The sequence below is a fragment of the Aotus nancymaae genome, unplaced genomic scaffold, assembly GCF_030222135.1.
Source record: "Aotus nancymaae isolate 86718 unplaced genomic scaffold, 86718_ANA_hifiasm-v0.15.2.pri h1tg000017l, whole genome shotgun sequence".
Taxonomy (NCBI): domain Eukaryota; kingdom Metazoa; phylum Chordata; class Mammalia; order Primates; family Aotidae; genus Aotus; species Aotus nancymaae.
In genome coordinates, this window is record NW_026988429.1 from 11,361,987 (window position 1) to 11,384,982 (window position 22,996).

General features: G+C 48.4%; 1 protein-coding gene across 2 annotated transcripts in view; it reads left to right on the forward strand.

The window, feature by feature from the left end:
• TCF7L1 (transcription factor 7 like 1) overlaps positions 1–22,290 on the forward strand; it is a 180,442-nt gene extending 158,152 nt beyond the window's left edge. Inside the window, exons 5-13 of one of the 2 annotated variants that reach the window (XM_021667482.2) lie at positions 14,641–14,773; positions 15,738–15,770; positions 16,020–16,122; positions 16,375–16,458; positions 17,366–17,509; positions 18,301–18,460; positions 18,546–18,653; positions 19,693–19,768; positions 20,932–22,290. In XM_021667482.2, coding sequence (XP_021523157.2) covers positions 14,641–14,773; positions 15,738–15,770; positions 16,020–16,122; positions 16,375–16,458; positions 17,366–17,509; positions 18,301–18,460; positions 18,546–18,653; positions 19,693–19,768; positions 20,932–21,365 — 1,275 coding nt within the window. In that variant the 3' untranslated portion in view covers positions 21,366–22,290. The remainder of the gene's footprint in view (positions 1–14,640; positions 14,774–15,737; positions 15,771–16,019; positions 16,123–16,374; positions 16,459–17,365; positions 17,510–18,300; positions 18,461–18,545; positions 18,654–19,692; positions 19,769–20,931) is intronic. The other variant, XM_021667481.2, reaches the window with a different exon arrangement.
• Positions 22,291–22,996: the final 706 nt, after the last annotated feature.

Below are 22,996 nucleotides of genomic sequence, written 5' to 3' on the forward strand. Positions count from 1 at the left end.
ACATGCTCCCCATTTCCATCTGAAGCCTCACCAGAAGCACCTTTAACATCCATAGTTTTGGGGTTTTGTTTTGGTGTGCACGTGTTGGTTTTGGTTTTGGTTTTGTGGGGTTTTTTGGGTTTTGTTTTTGAGATGAAGTTTCGCTCTTGTCACCCAGGCTGGAGTGCAGTGGTGCAATCTCAGCTGACTGCAGCCTCCACCTCCTTGGTTCAAGCGATTCTCCTGCCTCAGCCTCCTGGGTTTTTGTTTTTTATGTTTTGTTTAGACAGGGTCTCACTCTGTCACCCAGGCTGGAGTGCAGTGGCATGATCATAGCTCACTGCAGCCTCGACCTCAAGCATTCCTCCCTTCTCAGCCTCCCAAGTAGCTGGGACTATAGGCGTGCACCACTACATCCAGCTATTTTTAATATTTTTGTGGAGATGGCATTCCACTATATTGCCCAAGCCGGTCTTGACCTCCCAGGCTCAAGTAATCCTCCTGCCTCAGCCTCCCAAATTGCTAATTACTGGTGTTTGCCACTGCCCCTGGCCATATATATTTTTAAGGGAGAATGGGAACATTTAAATGGTAGCTGCGTTTGGGAAGTGGGGAGAAGCATAAGACTAGTGGAGTGTTTAAGAAAATTTAATTTTCTGTGATGTTTTATTTAAGAAAAAAAGAACAAAATTAAAAAGCTATAAAAACAATCCTATGTGGCAGGTTTTGGATGTGGTATCATTCTTTATACTTTACTGTATTTCTCAAAAAATATTTTTGGAGACTTTATGCCTTAAGTCAGCTATTTCTCTTTTTTTTTAAGACTTCGTCTTGCTCTGTCACCCAGGCTGGATGACAGTGCCAGTGGCACAATCTCAGCTCAATGCAACCTCACCTGCCAGGCTCAAGTGATCCTCCCACATCAGCCTCCCAAGTACCTGGAACCACAGGCATGCACCACCATGGCCAGCTACTTTTTTATATTTCTCATAGAGACGGGGTTTCACCATGTTTACCAGGCTGGTCTCAAACTCCTGGGCTCAATCAGTCCGGCCACTTGGCCTCCCAAAGTGCTAAGAATACAGGCATGAGCCACCACACCCAGCCCACATCAACTATTTCTTTGATGATGCTGTGTAACAAACATTTCAGTGGCTTACATTAGCAAACATTTCTTTTTCCACTCATAGAACTGTGGGTCACCTGGAGTGGGTCTTTTAGCTTGTTAAGGGGGAGGTTCAGGTCTTCTTCTCACGGCTCTTATTCCAGGACCAGTGGCTGTCTAGGGCATATCCTTCTCATGGCATGTGCCAGACACAAAAGAAGGGAGGAATATTGAAAGCTTCCTCTCACTTCATTTCATGTCTGCTAATATTCCATTGGTCAGAGCAACTCATAGGGTGATATGGTGTGGATCTGTGTCCCCACCCAAATCTCTTATCGAATTGTAATCTCAGTGTTGGACGTAGGGCCTGGTGGGAGGTGACTGAACCACGGGCATGGTCCTTCATGGATGGTTTAGCACCATCTCATTCTTGTGATGGCGAGCGAGTTTTTGCAAGATCTGGTCATTTAAAAGTGTGCAGCACCTCCCCCCTCTTTCTCTGGTTCCTCCTCCCCCATGTAAGATATGCCTGCTGAACTTCATCTTCCACCATGATTAAGTTTCCTGAGGCCTCCCCAGGAGCCGAGCAGATGCCAGCATCATGCTTCCTGTACAGCCTGCATAACTGTGAGCCAATTAAACCTTCCCTTTTTTTAAATAAATTACCCAGTCTCAGACATTTCTTCATAGCAATGCAAGAACAGACTAATGCATAGGGGCAAGTCTAATACTGATGGTGTAAGGGAAGGAAAGAGAATTATAAATAAATAATAAAAGCAAACACATGGCTACATCCTGACCTACTGATCTTGTTTATCATTTGAGATCCTGTGTAGAACATACTCTAAACAGAGATAAATTATTATTGCAAGTATTAACAGTCTCATGTTCAATTACCTTCTTCAGCATGATCAAAATGAGAATTTCTCTTGGTTGGCATCTTCTCAGTATTAGATGGACCCTACCAAGACTGTTCAGACACCGGCAGCATTGTCCTTACCATCCTGTTGGTGGTCTCTTGAGCAGGCATCGGAGTCATCTGGGCTTGTTAAAACGGATTGCTGAACAGATTCCATCAGAAACTCCCCTAGAGTTTCTGATGGAATTTAGGTGTGGCCTGAGCATTGGGAATTTTTTGAGCTCTCTGGATGATTTCAACTTTGCAGCCCTTTTGAGAACCACTTCTAGAACCGTGGTTCTCAAACCTCAGCAGGCATCAGAGTCATCTGGAGGACTTAGTAAAACACAAATCACTGGACTCCACTCTCGAGTTTGATTCAGTGGGTTGCGGTAGGTCAAGCCTGAGAATTTGCATTCTGACAAGTTCCCAGGTGATGCTTATGCTGCTGGTCTGGAGACTGGGCTTTGAGAACCACTGGCACAGGGACATTGTCTGCACTGGTGATAGTAAACACCCAGTTTTAGCATTGCTAACTGGAGAGCTTCGTGTCAGATTATTGATTGCTGAGCCAGTGCTGGATGCCATCCCAAAGAGCATCAGTCGCTCTGCCCCAACTTTGAGCTGAGAAACCTGATACTGCTTAGCATGCCAATTCTCAAAAATATTTGTTGGAATTTCCCTTTTAAAACCGTACACATGGCCGGGCACAGTGGCTCACAACTCTAATCCCAGCACTTTGGGATGCTGAGGTGGGAGGATCACTTGAGCTTAGGAGTTTAAGACCAGCCTGGGCAACATAGTGAGACCTCATCTTTACTAAAAATAAAAATAAAAATAATTAGCTGGCCATGGTGGCGCATACCTGCAGTCCCAGCTACCTGGGAGCCTGAAGTAGGAGGATCACTTGAGTCCAGGAGGTTGAGGCTGCAGTGAGCCATGATCATGCCACTGCACTCCAGCTGGGGTGACCGAGTGAGACCCTGTCTGAAAAAAATTTTTTTAATAAAATTTTACATAGCTTCTCCATCTTCTTACCAGTATACCCGTGTAGATGCAGAAAGCTCCAAAACCCATAGCATATCTTGTTGGTGCTCTGTCCTACCCTCAATACTGATTGTAATTCTTAATACACAGTTTTAACTTTTTATTTGGGTATTATTTTAACTCCCAGAAAAGTTTCCAGAATAATACAAGAAACTCCCATATAACCTTTATCCAAATTCACACATTTTTTTCCTCTGGGCTTTATGCTTTTCTCTCGCTGTCTGTCTATCTATCTATCTATTTTTTTTTTCCTTCTCTGAAAAGTTTGAGAGTAACTTGGAAACATTATGATCTTTTAACACTAAATATTTTAGCTATGTTACCTAAGAACAAAGGCATTGTCTTAATTAATCACAGTACAGTCCTCAAAATGAAGAAAGTAACATTAACTTTTTTTTCTTTTCTTTGATATGGAGTCTTGTTCTGTCGCCCAGGCTGCAGTGCAGCAGTGCAATCTTGGCTCACTGTAGCCTCTGCCTCCTGGGTTCAAGTGATTCTCCTGCGTCAGCCTCCTGAGTTATCTGGTATTACAGCCTCCCACCATCATGCCTGGCTAATTTTTCTATTTTTAGTAGAGACTCGGTTTCGCCATGTTGGCCAGGCTGGTCTCGGAACTCCTGACCTCAAGTGATCCACCTGCCTCGGCCTCCCAAAGTGCCAGGATTACGGGGCTCAAGCCACCACACCCAGCCAATGACATTAACTTTTCATATTATTATCTAACTCACAATAGAGATTCAAGTTTGGCCAGTGTCCCAAAAATGTCCATGGTAGCTGTGTGTTTTCTCCTGGTCCCAGGTTCCACCCAGCATCATGGATTGCACATGGCCGTCATGTCTCTTTAGTTTCCTCTAATCCAGCAAAGGTCCTTAGCCTTTCTTAGCCTTTCTTGACCTTCACATTTTTTGAGAAGCACATGCCAGCTGTTTTGTAGAATGTCCCTTAGTTTGGGTTTGTGTGATGTTTCGTCATGGTTAGATGCAGATGGTGCATTTTCGGCCAGCACATCACCGCACTGAAGTTGCATCCTCGGTACATCACTTCAGGAGGCAGCCCTACAGTCTGCATTTGCCCCAGTATTAGTGATGTTAGCTTCGATTGTTTGGATGAGTGGTGTCTGCCAAACATTTCCACCTTAAGGTAACAGTTTTTCCCTTTGTAATTAATAAGTGTTTTGTGGCCGGGTGCCCGTAATCCCAGCACTTTGGGAGGCCGAGGCGGGCGGATCACGAGGTCAAGAGATCGAGACCATCCTGGCCAACATGGTGAAACCCCATCTCTACTAAAAATACAAAAATTAGCCGGGTGTGGTGGCGTGTGCCTGTAGCCCCAGCTACTCAGGAGGCTGAGACAGGAGAATCACTTGAATCCAGGTGGTGGAGGCTGCAGTGAGCCAAGATTGCGCCACTATACAGCAGCCTGGGCTACAGAGCGAGACTCTGTCTCAAAAAAAAAAGAAATGTTTTCCTTCAAGCATCCATGCAGTAGAGAAAAAAAGGCTAATGCCAAAGGAACAAAAATAAAGGTAATCTTAGGGCTGTCTTTGGCCACCCTTCATGCCAGCCAACAGTGGGAAAAGAAGAGTTTGGGTAAGGAAAAGTTTATCCCAGGAATGGCAAACCCTGTCCCACTTCCATAGACCTCAAGAACATGCCACTGCTCAGAAGGTCCTGGAGACACATTCCAGTTCCCTGAGCATTTTCTCTCTCCTGTTGCCCTGTGGACTCTTGACTTACCTTCACATCTTTCGTAGCCTGCAGCACGCTGCTTTCAAGAGCTCAGAAAATATTTGTTGACACATGTGTACAGACCCTCATTCTCCTCGCTGCTGCAGTCCGCTGGCTTCCTGTGGGTCCTCACACGTGCTAAGCCTGGCATACTGCACTGGTGTTTCTTGGGCCAAAACGTCCTTCCCCACAGTCGACGTGTCCAGCTCCCCACCTCTTTCAGTCATTTTGAAAGTCATGTTCTCAGGCCAGGTGCAGTACCTCACACCTGTAATCCCAGCATTTTGTGGGGCCCAGGCAGGCAGACTGCTTAGTCTAGGAGGTCAAGACCAGCCTGGGCAACATGGCAAACCTCATCTCTACAAAAAATGCAAAAATTAGCCCAGCTTGGTGGTATGCGCCTCTAGTGCCAGCTACAGGCTACGGTGGGCAGATCCCATGAGCCCGGGAGGCAGAAGTTGCAGTGAGCTGAAATCACAGCACTGCACTCCAGCCTAAGGGACAGAGTGAGGCTCTGTCTCCAGAAAAACAAAACAAAAAAACATCATTTTCTCATTGCCGCCTTCCCTGGTCATCCTGTGAAACAGTCTGTTTCACCTACTCACCCCCTCTATATTTTTTTTCTACTTTCTCTTGATTTTTCTTGTTAATATTTTAACATTATGTTAAAATATTTTAATAGACTTACTTATCTAATATTTTTATTTTTTTAAATTTATTTATTTTTGAGACAGAGTCTTGCTCTGTTGCCCAGGCTTGAGTGCAGTGCTGTGATCTTGGTTCACTACAACCTCTGCCTCCCAGGTTCAAGCAATTTTCCTGCCTCCCCAGTAGCTGGGACTACAGGCGCCTGCCACCATGCCTGGCTGATTTTTGTATTTTTAGTAGAGATGAGGTTTCACCATGTTGGCCAGGCTGGTCTTGAGCTCCTGACCTCAAGTGATCCACCCACATCAGCCTCCCAAAGTGTTGGGATTACAGGCATGAGCCACTGTACCCAGCCTATTTTATTTTTAATATATGTTTTATTGTCTGTCTTCCCAACTAGAATATAAGTAATGTGTTAGTTCATTTGCATTGTTATAAAGAAATGTCTGAGGCTGAGTAATTTATAAAGCAAGAGGTTTATTTGGGGTCGTGGTTCTGCAGGCTGTACAGGAAGTGTGAGGCCAACATCTGCTTCTGGTGAGGCCTCAGGAAGCTTCCAGTCATGGCAGAAGGCGAAGAGGGAGCAGGTGCATCTCGCAGCAAGAGAGGGAGCAAGGGGCCGGGGAAGGGCCACATGCTCTTAACCAGATCTCACAGGAGAGAGTGAGAACTCACTCATTACCATGAAGAGGGCACTAAGGCAACCATGAGGGATCTGCCCCCATGACCCAAACACTTCCCACCAGGCCCCATTTCCAACAATGGAGGTCACATTTCATTATGAGAGTTGGAGGGGACAGACATTCAAACCATATCAAGTACCATGAGAATAGGTATTTTTACCTAAATAGATTCCCTATGGCTCCACAAGACCTAGAACAGTACATGGCACATTGTCAATCCGAAAGTACGTGTTCTTTTTTATTGTTGCGATCCATATTTTCTGCAGGACCAGGTAGTTCAGCAATCCAGCGACATCATCAGACAGACACCCAGGCCCTTTGCATCTCTGTCAGCCTCCTCCCCTTTGGCTGCCCGACTTGGTGCCTGCCCTACAAATTCCTCACAAACATTTAACCAATTATTGAAAGTGTGAAGGGCCGGGTGCGGTGGCTCAGCCTGTAATCCCAGCACTTTGGGAGGCCAAGGAGTGGATCACTTGAGGTCAGAAGTTCAAGACCAGACTGACCAACAAACATGGTGAAACTCCATCTCTACTAAAAATACACAAATTAGCCGGGTGTAGTGGCAGGCACCTGTAATCCCAGCTACTCAGGAGGCTGAGGCAGGAGAACTACTTGAGCCCAGGAGGCAGAGGTTGCAGTGAACCGAGATCGCACCATTGCACTCCAGCATGGGCGGCAGAGTAAGACTCCATCTCTCTAAAAAAAATAATAATAATAAAAAAAAAAAAAAGAAAGTGTGAAGTCCCATTTCTCATTAGAGGAAAATTCTGTATAGGAAATGTGTTCAGATCAAGGAGAGGAATCTCCTTGATGGGATAAAATGACAGAATCAGCAAAGAGCTTACATTTTGCCCTTAGTATTAAAGAGTAAGGGGTGTGTGTGTGTGTACAGAGAGAGATTTATTTTCCATCTTTAATTAAGTTCCTGGTAGCCCTTGCTTCTGTTGTGTGTAAATCCTTTAACCTTATTTTCTTCACCAGGCAGATCCTTCTGGAATATTTTGCTAATTTTTAAAATTATTTATTTTGAGACAGAATTTTGCTCTGTCACCCAGGCTGGAATGCATTGGCACGATCTTGGCTCACTGCAACCTCTGCCTCCTGGGCTCAAGTAGTTCTCCTGCCTCAGCCTCCTGAGTAACTAGAATTACAGGCGCCCGCTACCATGCATGGCTAGTTTTTGTAGTTTTAGTAGAGATGGGGTTTCACCATGTTGGCCAGGCTGGTCTCAAAGTCCTGACCTCAAGTGATTCACCCACCTTGGCCTCCCAGAATGCTGAGATTACAGGTATGAGCCACTGCACCCGGCCTATTTTGCTAATTTTAAGCAAGAGCCAGATGTGGTGGCTCACACCTATAATCTCAGCACTTTGGGAGGTAGGGGTGGGAGGATGCTTGAACCCAGGAGTTCAAGACCAGCCTAGGCAGAACTGTGAGACCCCCAACTCTACAAAGAATAAATATTGGGCCGGGCACGGTGGCTCACACCTGTAATCCCAGCACTTTGGGAGGCTGAGGCGGGTGGATCTTGAGGTCACGAGATCGAGACCATCCTGGTCAACATGGTGAAACCCTGTCTCTACTAAAAATACAAAAAATTAGCTGGGCATGGTGGCGCGTGCTTGTAATCCCAGCTACTCAGGAGGCTGAGACAGGAGAATTGCCTGAACCCAGGAGGTGGAGGTTGCGGTGAGCCGAGATCGCGCCATTGCACTCCAGCCCGGGTAACAAGAGCGAAACTCCGTCTCAAAATTAAAAAAAATAAAAAAAAAAAGAATAAATATCAACTGGACCTGGTGGTGCACACCTGTATCAGAGCTACTTAGGAGGCTGAGGTGAGTCCTTGAGCCTAGGAGGTCAAGGCCGCAATGAGCTGATTGTGCCACTGCAGTCCAGCCTGAGCAAGACCCTGCATCAAGAAGGAAGGGAGGGAGGGAAAGGAGAGGAGGGGGGGGAGGGGAGGGGAAGAGAGAGGAAGTGAAATTTAAAAGCAGGTGGCCAGAAAGTAGTGAGGAGACTGTGGCATTTGAGGACCATAAGAGAAGACAGGAAACAGTGTTGTTCCCTTACAATACTTAGTTAAGTGGCATGCCGGTGTGTGGAGATAGAAAGCAGACATCTAAGGAATGTGTTTAAGGAACAGCTTTCTAGGACCTGGAATGAGATCTATGCAAATAAAGTTGTTCTCTGTCCAGTAAGCTTGACCAGAGAATCCAATTGGTTATCCCCAAAAAGGAGTGCAGGCACAAGATGTTCCATTGAGTTACTGGGAACGAGGGGGAACAGACAGTCGTTGGTATGTTTTCATCTGAAATCATTAGGAAGAAATTACTCTTTATTGCATGGAATGTGAGGCTTGCTGAAGAAAAATTGGCAGCTCCTCTTTGCGGGGGAATTATTTATTGGTTTTCATTATTCTGCAGCATATTTCAGTTTACTTGAGCCTAGCTAAGAAGACTTACAGGTTACTTAGTTTTAACAAAAATAACCCTCAAGGAAATGTACAAGTAGCTTGGACAGATTCCTGCAACAAACGTTAGATTGGAAATACTGGCCAAGGCCGGGCGCAGTGGCTCACGCCTGTAATCCCAGCCCTTGGGGAGGCTGAGGCGGACAGCTCACTTGAGGTCAGGAGTTCGAGACCAGCCTGGCCAACATGGTGAAACCCATCTCTACCAAAAATACAAAAATTAGCTGGGTGTGGTGTCGCATGCCTGTCATCCCAGCTACTCAGGAGGCTGAGGCAGGAGAATCGCTTGAGCCTGGGAGGCGGAGGTTGCAGTGAGCCAAGATTGTGCAACTGCACTCCTGCCTCGGTGACAGAGCGGGACTCCATCTCAAAAGAAAAAAGAAGAAAATACTGGCCAAGTGTGACAGCTCACACCTTAATCCCAACACATTGGGAGGCTGATGCAGGTGGATCACTTGAGCCCAGGAGTTCAGCACCAACCTGGGCAAAATGGTGAAACCCCATCTCTATAAAAAATACAAAAAACGTAGCCAGGTGTGGTGGCGTGTGCCTGTAGTCCCAGCTACTCAGGAAGCTGAGGTGGGAGAATCACCTGAGCCCAGGAGCCAGGAAGTCAAGGCTGCAATGAGGCGTGTTCACACCCACTGCACTCCAGCTTGGATGACAGAGTGAGACTTTGTCTCAAAAAAAAAAAAAAAAAAAAAGGCTACTAATAACAGCCCAAGCGAGAAGAGAACATGGCAAAAACTGGTGCTTTTGATTGACTGATTGAGTTGCGTGATCAAAGAAATTGAGAGACCCCTGGCCTCACTGATTATCTGTCCCAAATATAAGAATCAGAATGATTATTGCACCTGGAGCCAAATCCCTGGAGATCCTCAGTCAAGCCCTCATTCTGCAGTTGGACAGCCTCAGCAGAGATCCCTGAATTGAGGGGAATAGGTCCACTTACGGCCTCTGGGACCTTTTCAAATCTCATTTCCCTCCCATGGGGATGTGCAGTGCTGTGAGTGGGCTGATGTTTTAGGAATAGTTCTAGTTTCCTTTTCCCCAAAACCCTGCTTTTAGACATAGTCTCTTGAATACAGTTCTGGTACCCAAAAGAGAAAGTTGCCTCCATCAGTAAACAGATAACTGAATGTAGATAAAACAGATTTCAGGCCAGGTGCAGGGATTCACACCTGTAATCCCAGCATTTTTGGAGGCCGAGGCAGGTGGATCACTTTAGGTCAGGCGTTCACGACCGCTCTGGCCAACATGTGAAACCTCATCTCTAGTAAAAATACAAAAATTAGCTGGGCATAGTGGCAGGCACATGTAATCCCAGTTACTTGGGAGGCTGAGGCAGGAGAATCACTTGAACCTGAGAGGCAGAGGTTGCAGTGAGCCAAAATCACACCACTGCACTCCAGCCTGGGTGAAAGAGCTAGACTCCATGTCAAGAGAAAAAAAAAGAAAAATCAAACATTTCATAAATATGCGAAGTCAGGTACAGTTAGCAATTCAGTGAAACTCTGAGCCTCTTACCTGGGCAGTCTGTTGTCCAGCCTGTGCCTTCTTGGTGAGTGATGGTAAAAGTTAGGGATCATCTTTGCCTATACTAGAAGCCCTTATACTTCTGACCTCTGAAATTTGGGTTAAGAAGAAAAGAGAATAGTGAGTGAACAATAGGAGTCCAGTGGCTTGGCCTCAAGTTACTAGGAGAGGCAGTTGGAGGAGTGGCAGGCAGAACTTTTTGGGGGGTGGCTCGTGGAGGGGCAGATGTTCAGTCTGTGGAGGCGCTGTGGGGAATTGGCTTCACTTTGAACTTGAAAGTTAAGTCCCCAAGAGTGAGAGAGAGGACCGAGGACCGGACAACGTGGTGGCTCACTCCTGTAATCCCAGCACTTTGGGAGGCCAAGGAGGGCAGATCACTTGAGGTTAGGAATTCGAGACTAGCCTGGCCAACATGGTGAAACCCCTCTCTACTGAAAATACAAAAATTAGGCGGGTGTGGTGTGGTGCTGCACACCTTGAATCCCAGCTACTCTGGAGGCTGAGGCAGGAGAATCACTTCAACCCGGGAGGCAGAGGTTGCAGTGAGCCAAGATTGTGCCACTACACTCCAGCCTGGGCGACAGAGCAACACTCCATCTCAAAAAAAAAAGTGTAGGCCACTTGCAGTGGCTCATGCCTGTAATCCCAGCACTTCGGGAGGCCAAGGCAGGCAGATCATGAGGTCAAGAGATCAAGACCATCCTGGCCAACATGGTGAAACCTCGTTTCTACTAAAAATACAAAAATTAGCTGGACGTGATGGCAGGCACCTGTTGTCCCAGCTACTTGGGAGGCTGGGACAGGAGAATCACTCAAACCCGGGAGGCGGAGGTTGCGGTGAGCCAAGATCGTGCCACTGTACTCCAGCCTGGGTAACAAGCAAGATTCCGTCTCAAAAAAAAAAAAGTAAGCGAGGACGACACGTCGCTTCCTAGGGTGCCCAGAGTTTACAGACCTTTGGTTTGTACCAACTCTAGAAACAGACTGAAATAGATAGGAAACACCTGAGCTAGAAGGAGCTGGCCTGTAGCCCTTGCCTGAAGATTTTAGGTCTGAGGTGGCTCTGAGGGCCTCTTTGGATGCAACTGGTTTCAGCTGTCCGGCCATACACACCTGTGCCCACGCTTGTGTGTGTTTCCCTATTGGGGTTATCCATGGACGGGTGTGCGGTGGTTCCCTACATTCCTAGTCCTTGGTCTGGGTTTATGCTGTGAACATCCTGCCCCTGGGGGCAGCTGAGGAGAGAAAAGAGCGGGAACTTTTATTGGGACAGAAGCCTCCGAGGAGAACCTTACTTCTGGGAGGCCCCATCTACTTCCCGCCTTCCCTCCTGGTTCATTTTCTGGACAATGGTGCCACCTAGTGGGGAACAGTAAGAACTCACACAGCATTCAGACAACTATGCCTAGATCTTCAAATATAAATTTGTCTACTTTGTATTAGGTTGGTGCAAAAGTAATTGTGGTTTGCCATTAAAAGTATGGCCAAAACCACAATTACTTTTGCACCAACCTAATACTTAATTCTGTTACCCATTGAGTGTTGTTAGCTAGTTTCTGACCAGGCCAAACTACAGCATATGAGCAATCAGGATTTCCTAGTACTATCACCTGTTTCTAAGACAGCTATAAATGATATAAATCAATGTAAATTTAAAACTGATGCAGAGACTGGGCGTAGTGGTTCACACCTGTAATCCCAGCACTTTGGGAGGCCAAGGCAGGCAGATCACTTGATGTAAGGAGTTGGAAACCAGTCTGGCAACATGACGAAACCCCATCTCTATTTAAAATACAAAAAAAAATTAGCCGGGCATGATGGTGGGTACCTGCAATCCCAGCTACTTGGGAGGATTGCTTGAGCCCAGGAGTTTGAGAACAGCCTGGACGACATGGCGAAACCGCGTCTCTACAAAAAAATAGCAGGGTACTGTAGTGCGCACCTGTAGTCCCAGCTACTCGGGAGGCTGAGGTGGGAGGATTGCTTGAGCCTGGGAGACAGAGGCTGCAGTGATCCTAGATTGCACCCCTGCACTCCAGCCTGGGCAATGAAGTGAGACCCTGTCTTAAAAAACAAACAAATAAAAAAACTGATGCATAGAAAGTCTTAAAGGAGGTGTGCCAAAATGACCATAGTGACAGGGTTAGGATGGTGCAGTTATGTTTTCTAAATGCTTTGTAATACAGTTATGATAGAGTTTGCATTTCTTTCTTAGAAAATTTGTGTTATTAGTAGCATTTTTTTTTTTAAGTAATGGATCATGGTAAAATTGAAGATGGAAAATATGGAGAGAGAATAAAAACAGAATCATGCAGTTTCACAACTGAAACGTAACTGTTGTTTACATTTTTTGGTGTGCCTCTATTTAGCCTTTTTTTTAATTATAGAGTTTATGTATTTATTAATTGTGATTATTTGTTTTTACTCTGGCAATAATTCTATTGCATTTATAATACTAAAAGTCACCCTTTAGACAAAGCTTGACTTCCTGGAAATCTGATCTTAAAATAATTTTTAATACTTTTGTTTGTATTGTATGTTCGTGTGTATGGAGATACCATCAAAAACCAGTAATTGAGCAGGTGAAAACAGTAACAAGACAGGAATTTTTAAATTCTTTATGCAACATCCAGTGAGCCCACCAGCCACCAGCAGGGCCCAGCCATGTGCCGGCGCCATCTGGTGGTCATGGTTATGAACGGTTTAATTCTCTGCACGTTGAAAATGGAACAAGGCTGTGGTGAGCTCAAGGATACCCAGGAAATGTAGGGATTGGAGTTTGCATTCTGAGCACCCAATAGGCACCGCATGAAAGGAAAGGAAAGGCTCGTGGAATCTACGAAATGAAAAATTCAAACAGGAAGATAGCCATTTGGAGTTGTAGCCCTTGGGTCACCTCCAAATCATCTTTTTTACAAATCTTTTTTTTTTTTCTAGAGATGGAGTCTTGCTCTGTTGCCCAGGCTGGAGTGCAGTGGCGCAAACTTGGTTCACTGCAGCCTCTGCCTCCCAGGTTCCAGCAATTCTCCTGCCTCAGCCTCCTGGGTAGCTGGGATTATAGGCACACTCCACCATGCCCAGTTAATTTTTGTATTTTTAGTAGAGATGAGGTTTCACGATGTTGGCCAGGCTGGTCTCGAACGCCTGACCTCAGGTGATCCTTCTGCCTCGGCCTCCCAAAGTCTAGAATTACAGGCATGAGCCACTGTGCCAGGCCACAAATCTCTTTTAAAAACAAATCTCTTCTCCACTTGTAGCTCATTTATCTTATTATGAAAAAACATATCATAATGTCTGTCCTTTCTCTGTGACAGAAACGTTTTGAGAAGGTTCTGGGAGAGGCAGGTTGTACAAGAGAAAACATTCTTGTTTATTAGAGCCATAAACAGCTGATATGAATCCCAGCTTTGCCACTCAACTCACTGTGTCCCAGGCTAAGTCACATAATCTTTCTGGGCTGCTTCCTCATCTCTGGAATGGGGGTAATCACAGCTTCTTTTCTGGGTTATAAGGACTAGACATTATGCCTAGTGCTGTGTTTGTGGTGTGGGGTTCAATGACGTGTAGATGTTTTTATACTAAAAAGATAAGGTAGATTAGGTAAAAACAAAAAGTTAATTCAGTTTACCAATTCTAGGATGCACAGGTTTTTCCCATCTCTGAAGATGTGTCTGTGACGTGCCAGCGTTTTTCTTTCTCAGTAGCTTTATAAAATAATGGTGCTCCCTCCATTTCGTAGTGTTTTACACAAAATGTGGTAGTTACATGAGCAAAGTGCCACAGGGATTAGTGTTTAAGTGCTTTGGGGTTGTGCCTGTAAAGCTTGAATATGAGACTTCATGGTATGAGGTCTAATGGGGGCAATTCTCCCTCTGCTCTGTTTGCAGTCCCAGACTTGAACTTGAGAGGGACTCTTTCTATGAAGTTTATTTGGAAAATGTGTGTTAAACCTTTTCAGGGCCAGGCGCAGGGGCTCACACCTGTAATCCCAGCACTTTGGGAGGCCAAGGCAGGCAGATCACCTGAGGTCAGGAGTTCAAGACCAACCTGGCTGACATGGCGAAACTCCGTCTCTATTAAAAATACAAAAAATTAGCCGGGCATGGTGGCAGACGCCTGTAATCCCAGCTACTCAGGAGGCTGAGACAGGAGAATTGTCTCCTGAGACGGGAGAATTAGGAGGCGGAGGTTGCAGGGAGCCAAGATGGCGCCACTGCATTCCAACCAAAACCTTCTCAGATTCAGTGCGATAACACAGCGCAGATCATCCCTCAGCAGCCTGTAGTGTTTCCCACACAGTGCACATGAGGGGAGCAATGGAGGGTTGTCCTGGGAGAGAAGCTGGCAGGTGGGTGTGATCACTTCTCAAGTCCTCCTGCTTCCTTCTCTGCTGTGTCCACTGCTGTCATCTCTCAGGGACTGTCTTGAGGACTGAATGGCATGTTGCCTGGAAAATACCTGGCATTGACTTGATTGTGTAAGTGACAGCTGGTGGTGCTCTCCATCTCCTTGGCAACTGTTCTGGTCTTTTTTCTCTCTTTCAGTCTAACAAAGTTCCTGTCGTTCAGCACCCACATCACATGCATCCGCTGACTCCCCTCATCACCTACAGCAATGACCACTTCTCCCCCGGCTCCCCACCCACTCACCTCTCCCCAGAGATCGATCCAAAGACAGGTAAGTCGCCTGCTGCTCAGGCAGTGTTGCTGCAGGGCGGGCGGGCTTCTCTTTTGCGAGAACATAACAGCCCTTGAATCAGGCTGACCTGGGTTCAAATCATGGCTCTGAGTCTCAGGAGTTTTTGGACCTTGCCTGCTTACTTTAGCCTTGTCGATTTTTTTTTTACCTGTGCCTACCCTGTATCTTCTATACCATAGGGTCATTATTAGACCCAGAGGGAATTAAATGGGGTAAATAAAGCACAGGGCCTGGCTCCACAGGCAGCGTTTGGGGTGGCCCTTCCCAAGTCGAGCCCAGCTGTGGGCTGTGCTTCCCTACTCCAAGACACATTTGCCCTAAAGTGAACATTTTAAAATAGATTCATCAGTCTAAGCAGACATATAAGTGCAACCATAAAGCAGTGAGACCGAACTGGCATTTATTCATTTATTTATTTATTATTTATTCATTTATTTATTTATGACACTCTTGTGTCACCCACGCGGGAGTACAGTAGTGTGATCTCAGCTCACTGCAACCTCGGGCTCCCAGGCTCAAGCAACCCTCCTACCTCAGCCTCCCATTTTGTTTTTAGTAGAGATGGGGTTTTGCCATGTTGCCCAGGCTGGTCTCAAACTCCTGGGCTCAAGCAATCAACTCACCTAAGTGCTGGGATTACAGCTGTGTGCCATTGTGCCCAACCTGAGCTGGCTTTTTTTTTTTCACTTGCCCACCAGACCAGTCCATTCCAGGGAGCCACTGTCTTCACAACATTCCCACAGAGTTACCAGGGGAAGGCAAAGCATTTTTGGAGCCCCTCTTTGGAGAAATAACAGTCACTACAAGTTACAAATAATGAGGAAGACACATGTGGAGGAGGAATCCAAAGTTTATATCTCCATGCATGAGGCGGGCTTTCCAGAGACTTAGTTCGCCAATGACTCCTGTCATTGATCTTATTGGTCCTATCCCTCTCTTCCAGGGCGCTGGCTCCTGTGTCACAGCCAGCTGGAAGGTACTTTTGCTCACAGAGATGGGATCCGGGCAGCTAGAGAGGGGGTACCTTAGTCCTCCCTCCCCTGAATATGTCCTTGTCTGACTAGTGAGAACTGCTAGGGAGGTGACAGAGGGCAAGGACGATGAGACAGGCCCTTGCCAGGCTCCAGACCACCAGGGACGTAGGGCGGGATGCTCCCATTTGATGTTCTTTAAGGTGCTCGGGCAGGGCCAGGGGACAGTCTGACACGTCTCTCTTTGGAAGCAGGAATCCCCCGGCCGCCTCACCCATCCGAGCTGTCACCATATTACCCACTGTCTCCTGGAGCTGTCGGACAAATCCCCCACCCCCTCGGCTGGCTCGTCCCACAGTAAGGAGCCCATGGCCTCTCCTCCCCTGGTCCCTCCTCATGCTGAGCTCTGCCTCTGTGCCCTGTGCACTGCACAGTGGAGCCCCTCAGAGGCAAGCCCAGGACTCGCCTCCCTGCTCCCGCCTGGGCAGCTTGTGCCCAGCTCTACCTTCCCACTTCCTTCCCGTATTTCCCATCCCCTCTTCCCAAGCCCCTCTCCTCCCCTGCCCTGAGCTTTCCCAATGTGCTGACCAGATTTCCTCACCCTCACAGGCAAGGCCAGCCCATGTACTCTCTTCCTCCTGGTGGCTTCCGGCACCCTTACCCCGCCCTCACCATGAATGCGTCGATGTCCAGGTGAGTGCTGGGGCCGCGGCTGTGCACGTGTTTGTCTTAGCGACCATGCCGTTTCCCACCACAAAACAGCTCTTGCCAGTTAATGAACAGGCACAGGGCTCACCCTTCCGCCACCTCTCTTTGATCAGGCACCTCCTCATGTCCCGTGCTCCCCACCCCCAGGTCAGAACAGAGACCACAGGATCACTGGTCCCCATCTCTGTAAAAGAAGGATTTCAAAGACCTAGGCACTCCGCCTCCTGCCATGGGTTCTGGCACAGAAGCGTTTTGAGGACAGGTGCTCCCCAACTTAGAATAGAACCACATCCTGATAAACCCACAGTACACTGAAAATGCAACTTTCACCTTAAGATATTTGTAATATATGATGGGTTTATTCGGACATAACCCCTTCTAAGTCAAGGAGAATACTGAATTCATACCATTTTTGCACCATTGTAAAATCAAAAAATCCTAAGTTGAGGACTGTCTATCACACTAAAGCCAGAGACTGGGAGAAGATGAATTTTTCCTGAAACAATGTCAGGAGAGGAGTCAGTAAAGGGGATTTGTCTCAGGGACCAGCTCTGCCTGACAGTGGAAGCTCTGCGGACAGAGGAAATGCAGCCCGCAGCCTACGCCCTTTTCCCTGGTGCGCCCTGCTTCTGACCCTCCGCCCCTTTTGTGTTTCATCCCACCTACTTCCAGCACCAGAGAGGCAGCCTGGGTGTTTGTGGGGAGAAGGAGGAGTCATTAGGCATCCCCCAAACCTGGTTCTCTAGAAGACAACAAATAGTCTTCTAGTCCCCAGACTCTGCCCCACTAACACGCCTGTGCCCCCCAAGCAAAGCGCCACCATGTCCTCTGCTGGGCGGCAGGCATGCAGCCTGAACCCCGCCGTTGTCATTCGTTTCTTTCCGGTGCACAGCCTGGTCTCCAGTCGGTTCTCACCTCACATGGTGGCTCCTGCCCACCCTGGCCTGCCCACCTCAGGGATCCCCCACCCCGCCATCGTCTCCCCCATCGTCAAGCAGGAACCGGCACCCCCCAGCCTGAGCCCTGCGGTGAGCGTGTAAGTAGGTGGCAGCCTGGATTGCGGGTGGAAGGGTGTGGGCTGTGGAGAGAGGTGGCCACACTCTGAGCAGCAAATGCCATTTGCTCTTCTCCCTCAGTGTCACTCAGCAGGCAGCACAGCCTCCCCAGCCAGGCCCTCCCTCTCCCTTGGGACTTCCCCCCTCTGACCTTCTGGGTCCCTGTCCTTGCAGGGACATGGTGCATTTTCTCTATCATTAAAGAAAGTTTTACTCTCAGGTGTCAAAGGCTGGAAGAGAACCTGAGAAAGCTTTTAGCTTCCCCTCCTCCCCACCATAAGACATATGAAAAGGTGAGGCCCAGAAAGGAGACTGTTTTTTTAAGGACTTGTGGTGGGCTGGTGGCCGAGCTGAGCAGAGCACCAGGGCCCTTACCTTGCCCATATGCCATAAAGATGGCAGGAAGCCAAAGTCAGTGCTCCCTGGAGAACCCAGGAGACCACCTTGGTTCTGCCTGGAGCGTCACACACTGTCCTGTCACCGTGACCAGCTCCAGGGAGAACTCATCTCAGCGCCCCCACCACTCTCTGCTTCTCTGTCTGGAAATTAGAGAGTAGATTTTCAAGGAGTCTGGCTTGGAGATTGTTCAGAGGTGGGAAGCTACTGGAGGAAGGTGCTCAGGTGCTGAACGCAACCTTGGGGCCACTTGAATAAGCACCCAGGCAGCCCCGCCCCTCCCCAGAGACAATCAGCTGCGTCTCAGTGACAGGCACGGACTGATGAGTTGCGTGACACCTGACACATGCTAACCTACAACCACGTGCCTTCCCAGGAAATCACCAGTCACCGTGAAAAAGGAGGAGGAAAAGAAGCCCCACGTGAAGAAGCCTCTGAATGCCTTCATGTTGTATATGAAGGAGATGAGGGCCAAGGTGGTGGCTGAGTGCACCCTGAAGGAAAGTGCAGCCATTAACCAGATCCTGGGAAGAAAGGTAAGACCCGCCCTCATCCTCCAGGCCATGGGGCAGCATCCCTGCATTGATGGCCCCTTGTCTTCTCTGACCCTCTCTCCCCCAGTGGCACAACCTGTCTCGAGAAGAACAGGCCAAGTACTACGAGCTGGCTCGGAAGGAGCGGCAGCTTCACTCGCAGCTCTACCCGACCTGGTCAGCCCGGGACAACTACGTAAGTGCACGCTCTGGGCAGGGGACACTCAGACCCCAGGAGCAGCCTCTGCAAGAGGAGGAAGTAAGAAGGAAAGCGACTACATTTATAAAGGACTCTTTTGTTTTTTTTGAGATGGAGTTGCCCATCTTGTTGCCCATTGTGGACTGCAATGGCGCGATCTCGGCTCACTGCAACCCCGCCTCCAGGTTCAAGCAATTCTCCTGCCTCAGCCTCCCAAGTAGCTGGGATTACAGGGATGCACCACCATGCCCAGCTAATTTTTTGTATTTTTAGTACTAAAGGGGGTGTCTCCATGTTAGTCAGGCTGGTCTCCCGACCTCAGGTGATCCGCCCACCTCGGCCTCCCAAAGTGCTGGGATTACAGGCATGAGCCACTACACCCAGCCTATGGAGGACTCTTAAGACCAGGGAGAAGCCCGTACTTCTCTGGAAATAAGGAATGCATTTTAATTCTCAAGAGGTCAAGAGGTCCTGAGGACGGACTTAAGTTTGTCCATTTCCGTTTGAACTGGACTCTGCCCTCGATTTCATAACACAGGGTGCAGGGCGGGAAGAGTGTCTCTAGCCACTCCTAACCCAGGGCTCAGAGACCAGTGCGTGAGCCTCAGGGGGTGTGTCCTTGAACTCGTGGAAACCAGGCCGATTTTGGCATGCATGCTTTTTTTCTGGTAAGAGGATCCACAGCTTCATCAGACTTTCAGAGGGACCTGGGACCCCTCAGAGAAGATCAGGAAGCACTGTTGTTCCAAGGAGGGAAATGGACAAACAGAGTCTGAAGGGCAGTGGAGGGAAGAGGCCTTCCAAGAAGGCCTGGGTACCAACCTGGAGGGGAAACACATTTGTTTGGGGAGGAAGGGCTCCCTCCTCTGCCTCCTCCCGGCTCCCTCGGGGGTCTGAGTCGTCTGTCTCTCCACACCTTCCCTGAGGGATCAAGAGCAGTAAGGGCAACGTCCTGTCCTCTCCCTGATCTGGGAGTCCCTGAGAAGCCAGCATTCTTCTCTCCCAGCTTACCTCTTCCTTTGGCCATATTTTCCAGGGTAAGAAAAAGAAGAGGAAGAGAGAAAAGCAGCTGTCCCAGACACAGTCACAGCAGCAAGTCCAGGAGGCAGAGGGTGCGTCCGGGGGCACTGCCCTCCTGCCCTGCTTTTCCACCCATCACAGCCACGCCCGCCTGTGCTGTCTCTGGGTCCCTGACGGGCCAGGGCTTCTGCCTTAGTATTCGCGGGCGGGTCTTGTTATTACCCCTTTCTAGAGATGGCCACTTCAGAAGCTCCGAGACATTAAGGCATTTTCCCAGTCACTCTGCTTTAGTGCTGGTGGTAGGATTTCATTACAGGATTTTGTCACTTCAAAGCCTAGGCACTTTGTAATTCCGTTGAAAAGCGAATCATCCTACCTGAGGGTTAATGGAATGTGGTGGAAATTGTCGTTGAAATACCCTTAGGAAGGCGCCACGTGAGCCACTGACGTCCCACCTGCCGGTGGTCCCAGAAGAGTCAGGGGTTCCTTTGATGTTTCTTTGACTGAACACCAGGAAAAATAGTTTGCTTGGGTTTAGGAGGCACTCTGTGTCAAAAATATGTACTAAATCTCTTTATACCAGAATCACGCCTAGCACAGAAAGATGCTCACACTGTGATGAGTATTAATGTTTACGTCACGCCCCTATCTCATGCTCACTCCAGGACAAGTGTATAGCTGCTTGTACGACATAAAGTGCTTTCAATCTTTCTCCTCCCTCCCCTTCTCCTTCCCTCCCTTCCTTCCTCCTTCCCTCCTCCCTTTCTTCTTCCCTCCCTTTCTCCTTCCTCCTTCCCTCCCTCCTTCCCTCCTTCCCTCCCTCCTTCCCTCCCTCCTTCCTTCCGTCCATTATACATAAGAGTGCACATTAGTGAAACCTGTGCATGCCGCACAACCCACCGTCAGGCATGCGTTCTCTCTGACTGCATTCATATCATAAGCCAAAGATTTCAAAGCAAACTGGAGATTCATCCCAAAAGTTATGAGCTTTAGGAAAGGAGGGTGGTCACGTGAGACACTGGGCTGTCTTCCCTCCGATCAGATGCTGGATGGGTCTTTGTCAGTTTAGGCGTTGCCCCTTCTCTGTGCGCTGGGTATTTGTGAATGCAGTTTCCTAGTCTTGAAAGCCTTAGAAGTAATGTCAGGCCCTCGCCAAAGACATCCCTGTGTCTCCAAAGCACGTGTATCGCCAGGGCTGTTCCTCAGCCTCTCCCAGAGCTATAACTGCTCACTCCTTCTTGTGTTTCCCCCCTAGGTGCTCTGGCCTCCAAGAGCAAGAAGCCATGTGTTCAGTACCTGCCCCCCGAGAAGCCCTGTGACAGCCCTGCCTCCTCCCACGGCAGCATGCTGGACTCTCCGGCCACCCCCTCCGCAGCTTTGGCCTCACCAGCCGCCCCTGCTGCCACCCATTCGGAGCAAGCCCAGCCCCTCTCCCTCACCACCAAGCCAGAAACCCGGGCCCATCTGGCTCTCCATTCTGCTGCCTTCCTGTCCACTAAGGCTGCAGCCTCCTCCTCTGGGCAGATGGGCAGCCAGCCTCCCCTCCTGTCCCGGCCCCTCCCCCTTGGGTCCATGCCCACAGCTCTGCTGGCCTCTCCCCCATCCTTCCCCGCCACGCTCCATGCCCACCAGGCCCTCCCGGTGCTACAGGCCCAGCCTCTTTCCCTGGTCACCAAATCTGCCCACTAAGCTGCCCCCTGGCCCCTGCAGGCTGTCACGTGACTCATCGAGTAGTAATAATTCAGAAGAAAAAGAAAAAGGAGACTTTATTGGTCAATATTTGACCACTCTGGACTGTTCTGTAAAGTGGCTGGTAACAACAGCACTTTACAGTTTGTAGATGTAACCAGTAGCTGATCTTAAGGCTTTTTTTAAAAAACAAAACAAAACAACAAAAAAAATCTTTATAAGAAAGAGAACTGAAAAGTAGCATGCTGTTCATCCCGTAGGTGCTGTGGCGGATGGACCTGGGCAGAGGGCGCCTCTCTCTACCTCTCTCCAAGTTTCTGCCTCCTCTCTCTTCTCGCCTCTGCCACCTGCCCCAGCTTCCCAGCTTCCCCGACTCCATCTGCATCTCTGCCATTGCGATATTTCCTGTGACCCAACCCAAATTTTCATCATCTCCCCAATACCATGGGTTCTTCTTCGTCCTCTGTCCTCTGCCCAGTGTGAGGCCGTCACCATGTGAGAAGACATCTTGGCCTGATTTGCTGCCACCAGCGTCCCCTTCCTCAGTGGGCCCGAACCCACTAGCCCCAGCTTTCAGTGGAGAAAGCGGTCCTCTGAAATGGTTTCCCCCCACCCCCACATTTAAAGGGACTCAAGGTGCCTGCCACTTCCTCAGCGAAGAAGTCTGTGTTCTCCCCCTCCTTGCCAGTGGCGATCATCCCCTCACTGTCCCACAGTGGCAGGCAGGACTGGCCCCATGGTCTGGCTCCTGTCACCTGGGTCCATGCCAGCACAATCTGCCAAAGTTCTAGAGACCCTGTTCCCTTCCCCATCACCTCACATGCTTCTTCTGTGTGTATTTCTTTTTGTTTTTATGGTTTTTGGAGCAATTTAAACTCCCAGTTGTTTATTTTCACAAAAGAAAATAAAATTGCGGTTGAAAGACCTTTTCTGAGTGTTCCTTTAGTCCTTTTGTTGAATCAAACCACTGTTTCACTCCCAAACCCCATGTTAGACTTTTGCAGATAACGCAAAGGAGGACTGCTTCTTGCCAATGGGGATATAAGGCATGCCTGACACTCTTAGAAAACCTGAGCCCAGCTTCCCGTCTCAAATGTACATAGGCCAGTCAGTGTCTATGATGGAGTCGTGAAGCGGGAAATCATTTTTACAGTTGATTTAAATGAATTTGCCACCTGGAAGACATTCAGCTTATGCTTCTATCACCCACTTGACTTGTAATTGCCAAGATGTGAGGAAGCATCTTTTGGATACTTTCCATAGTATCTAGCACCACGATTTTTTTGTAACAGCTTTAGGGAGATATACTTCAGCCATTTAAAGCTATACTTCACCCATTTAAAGTATACAGTTCAGCTGGGCACAGCAGCTCTTGCCTGTAATCCCAATGCTTTGAGAGGCTGAGGCAGGAAGATGGCTTGAAGCCAGGAGTTCAGGACCAGCCTGGGCAACATAGCAACACCCCATCTCCAGAAAAATCTAAAAAAAAAAATTAGGCATGGTGGCACATGAGCCTGTAGTCCTAGCTACTCAGGAGGCTGAGGCAGGAGGATCACTTGAGCCAGGAGTTCAAGGGTGGAGTGAGCTATGATTGTGCCACTGCACTCCAGCCTGGACAACAGAGTAAGACT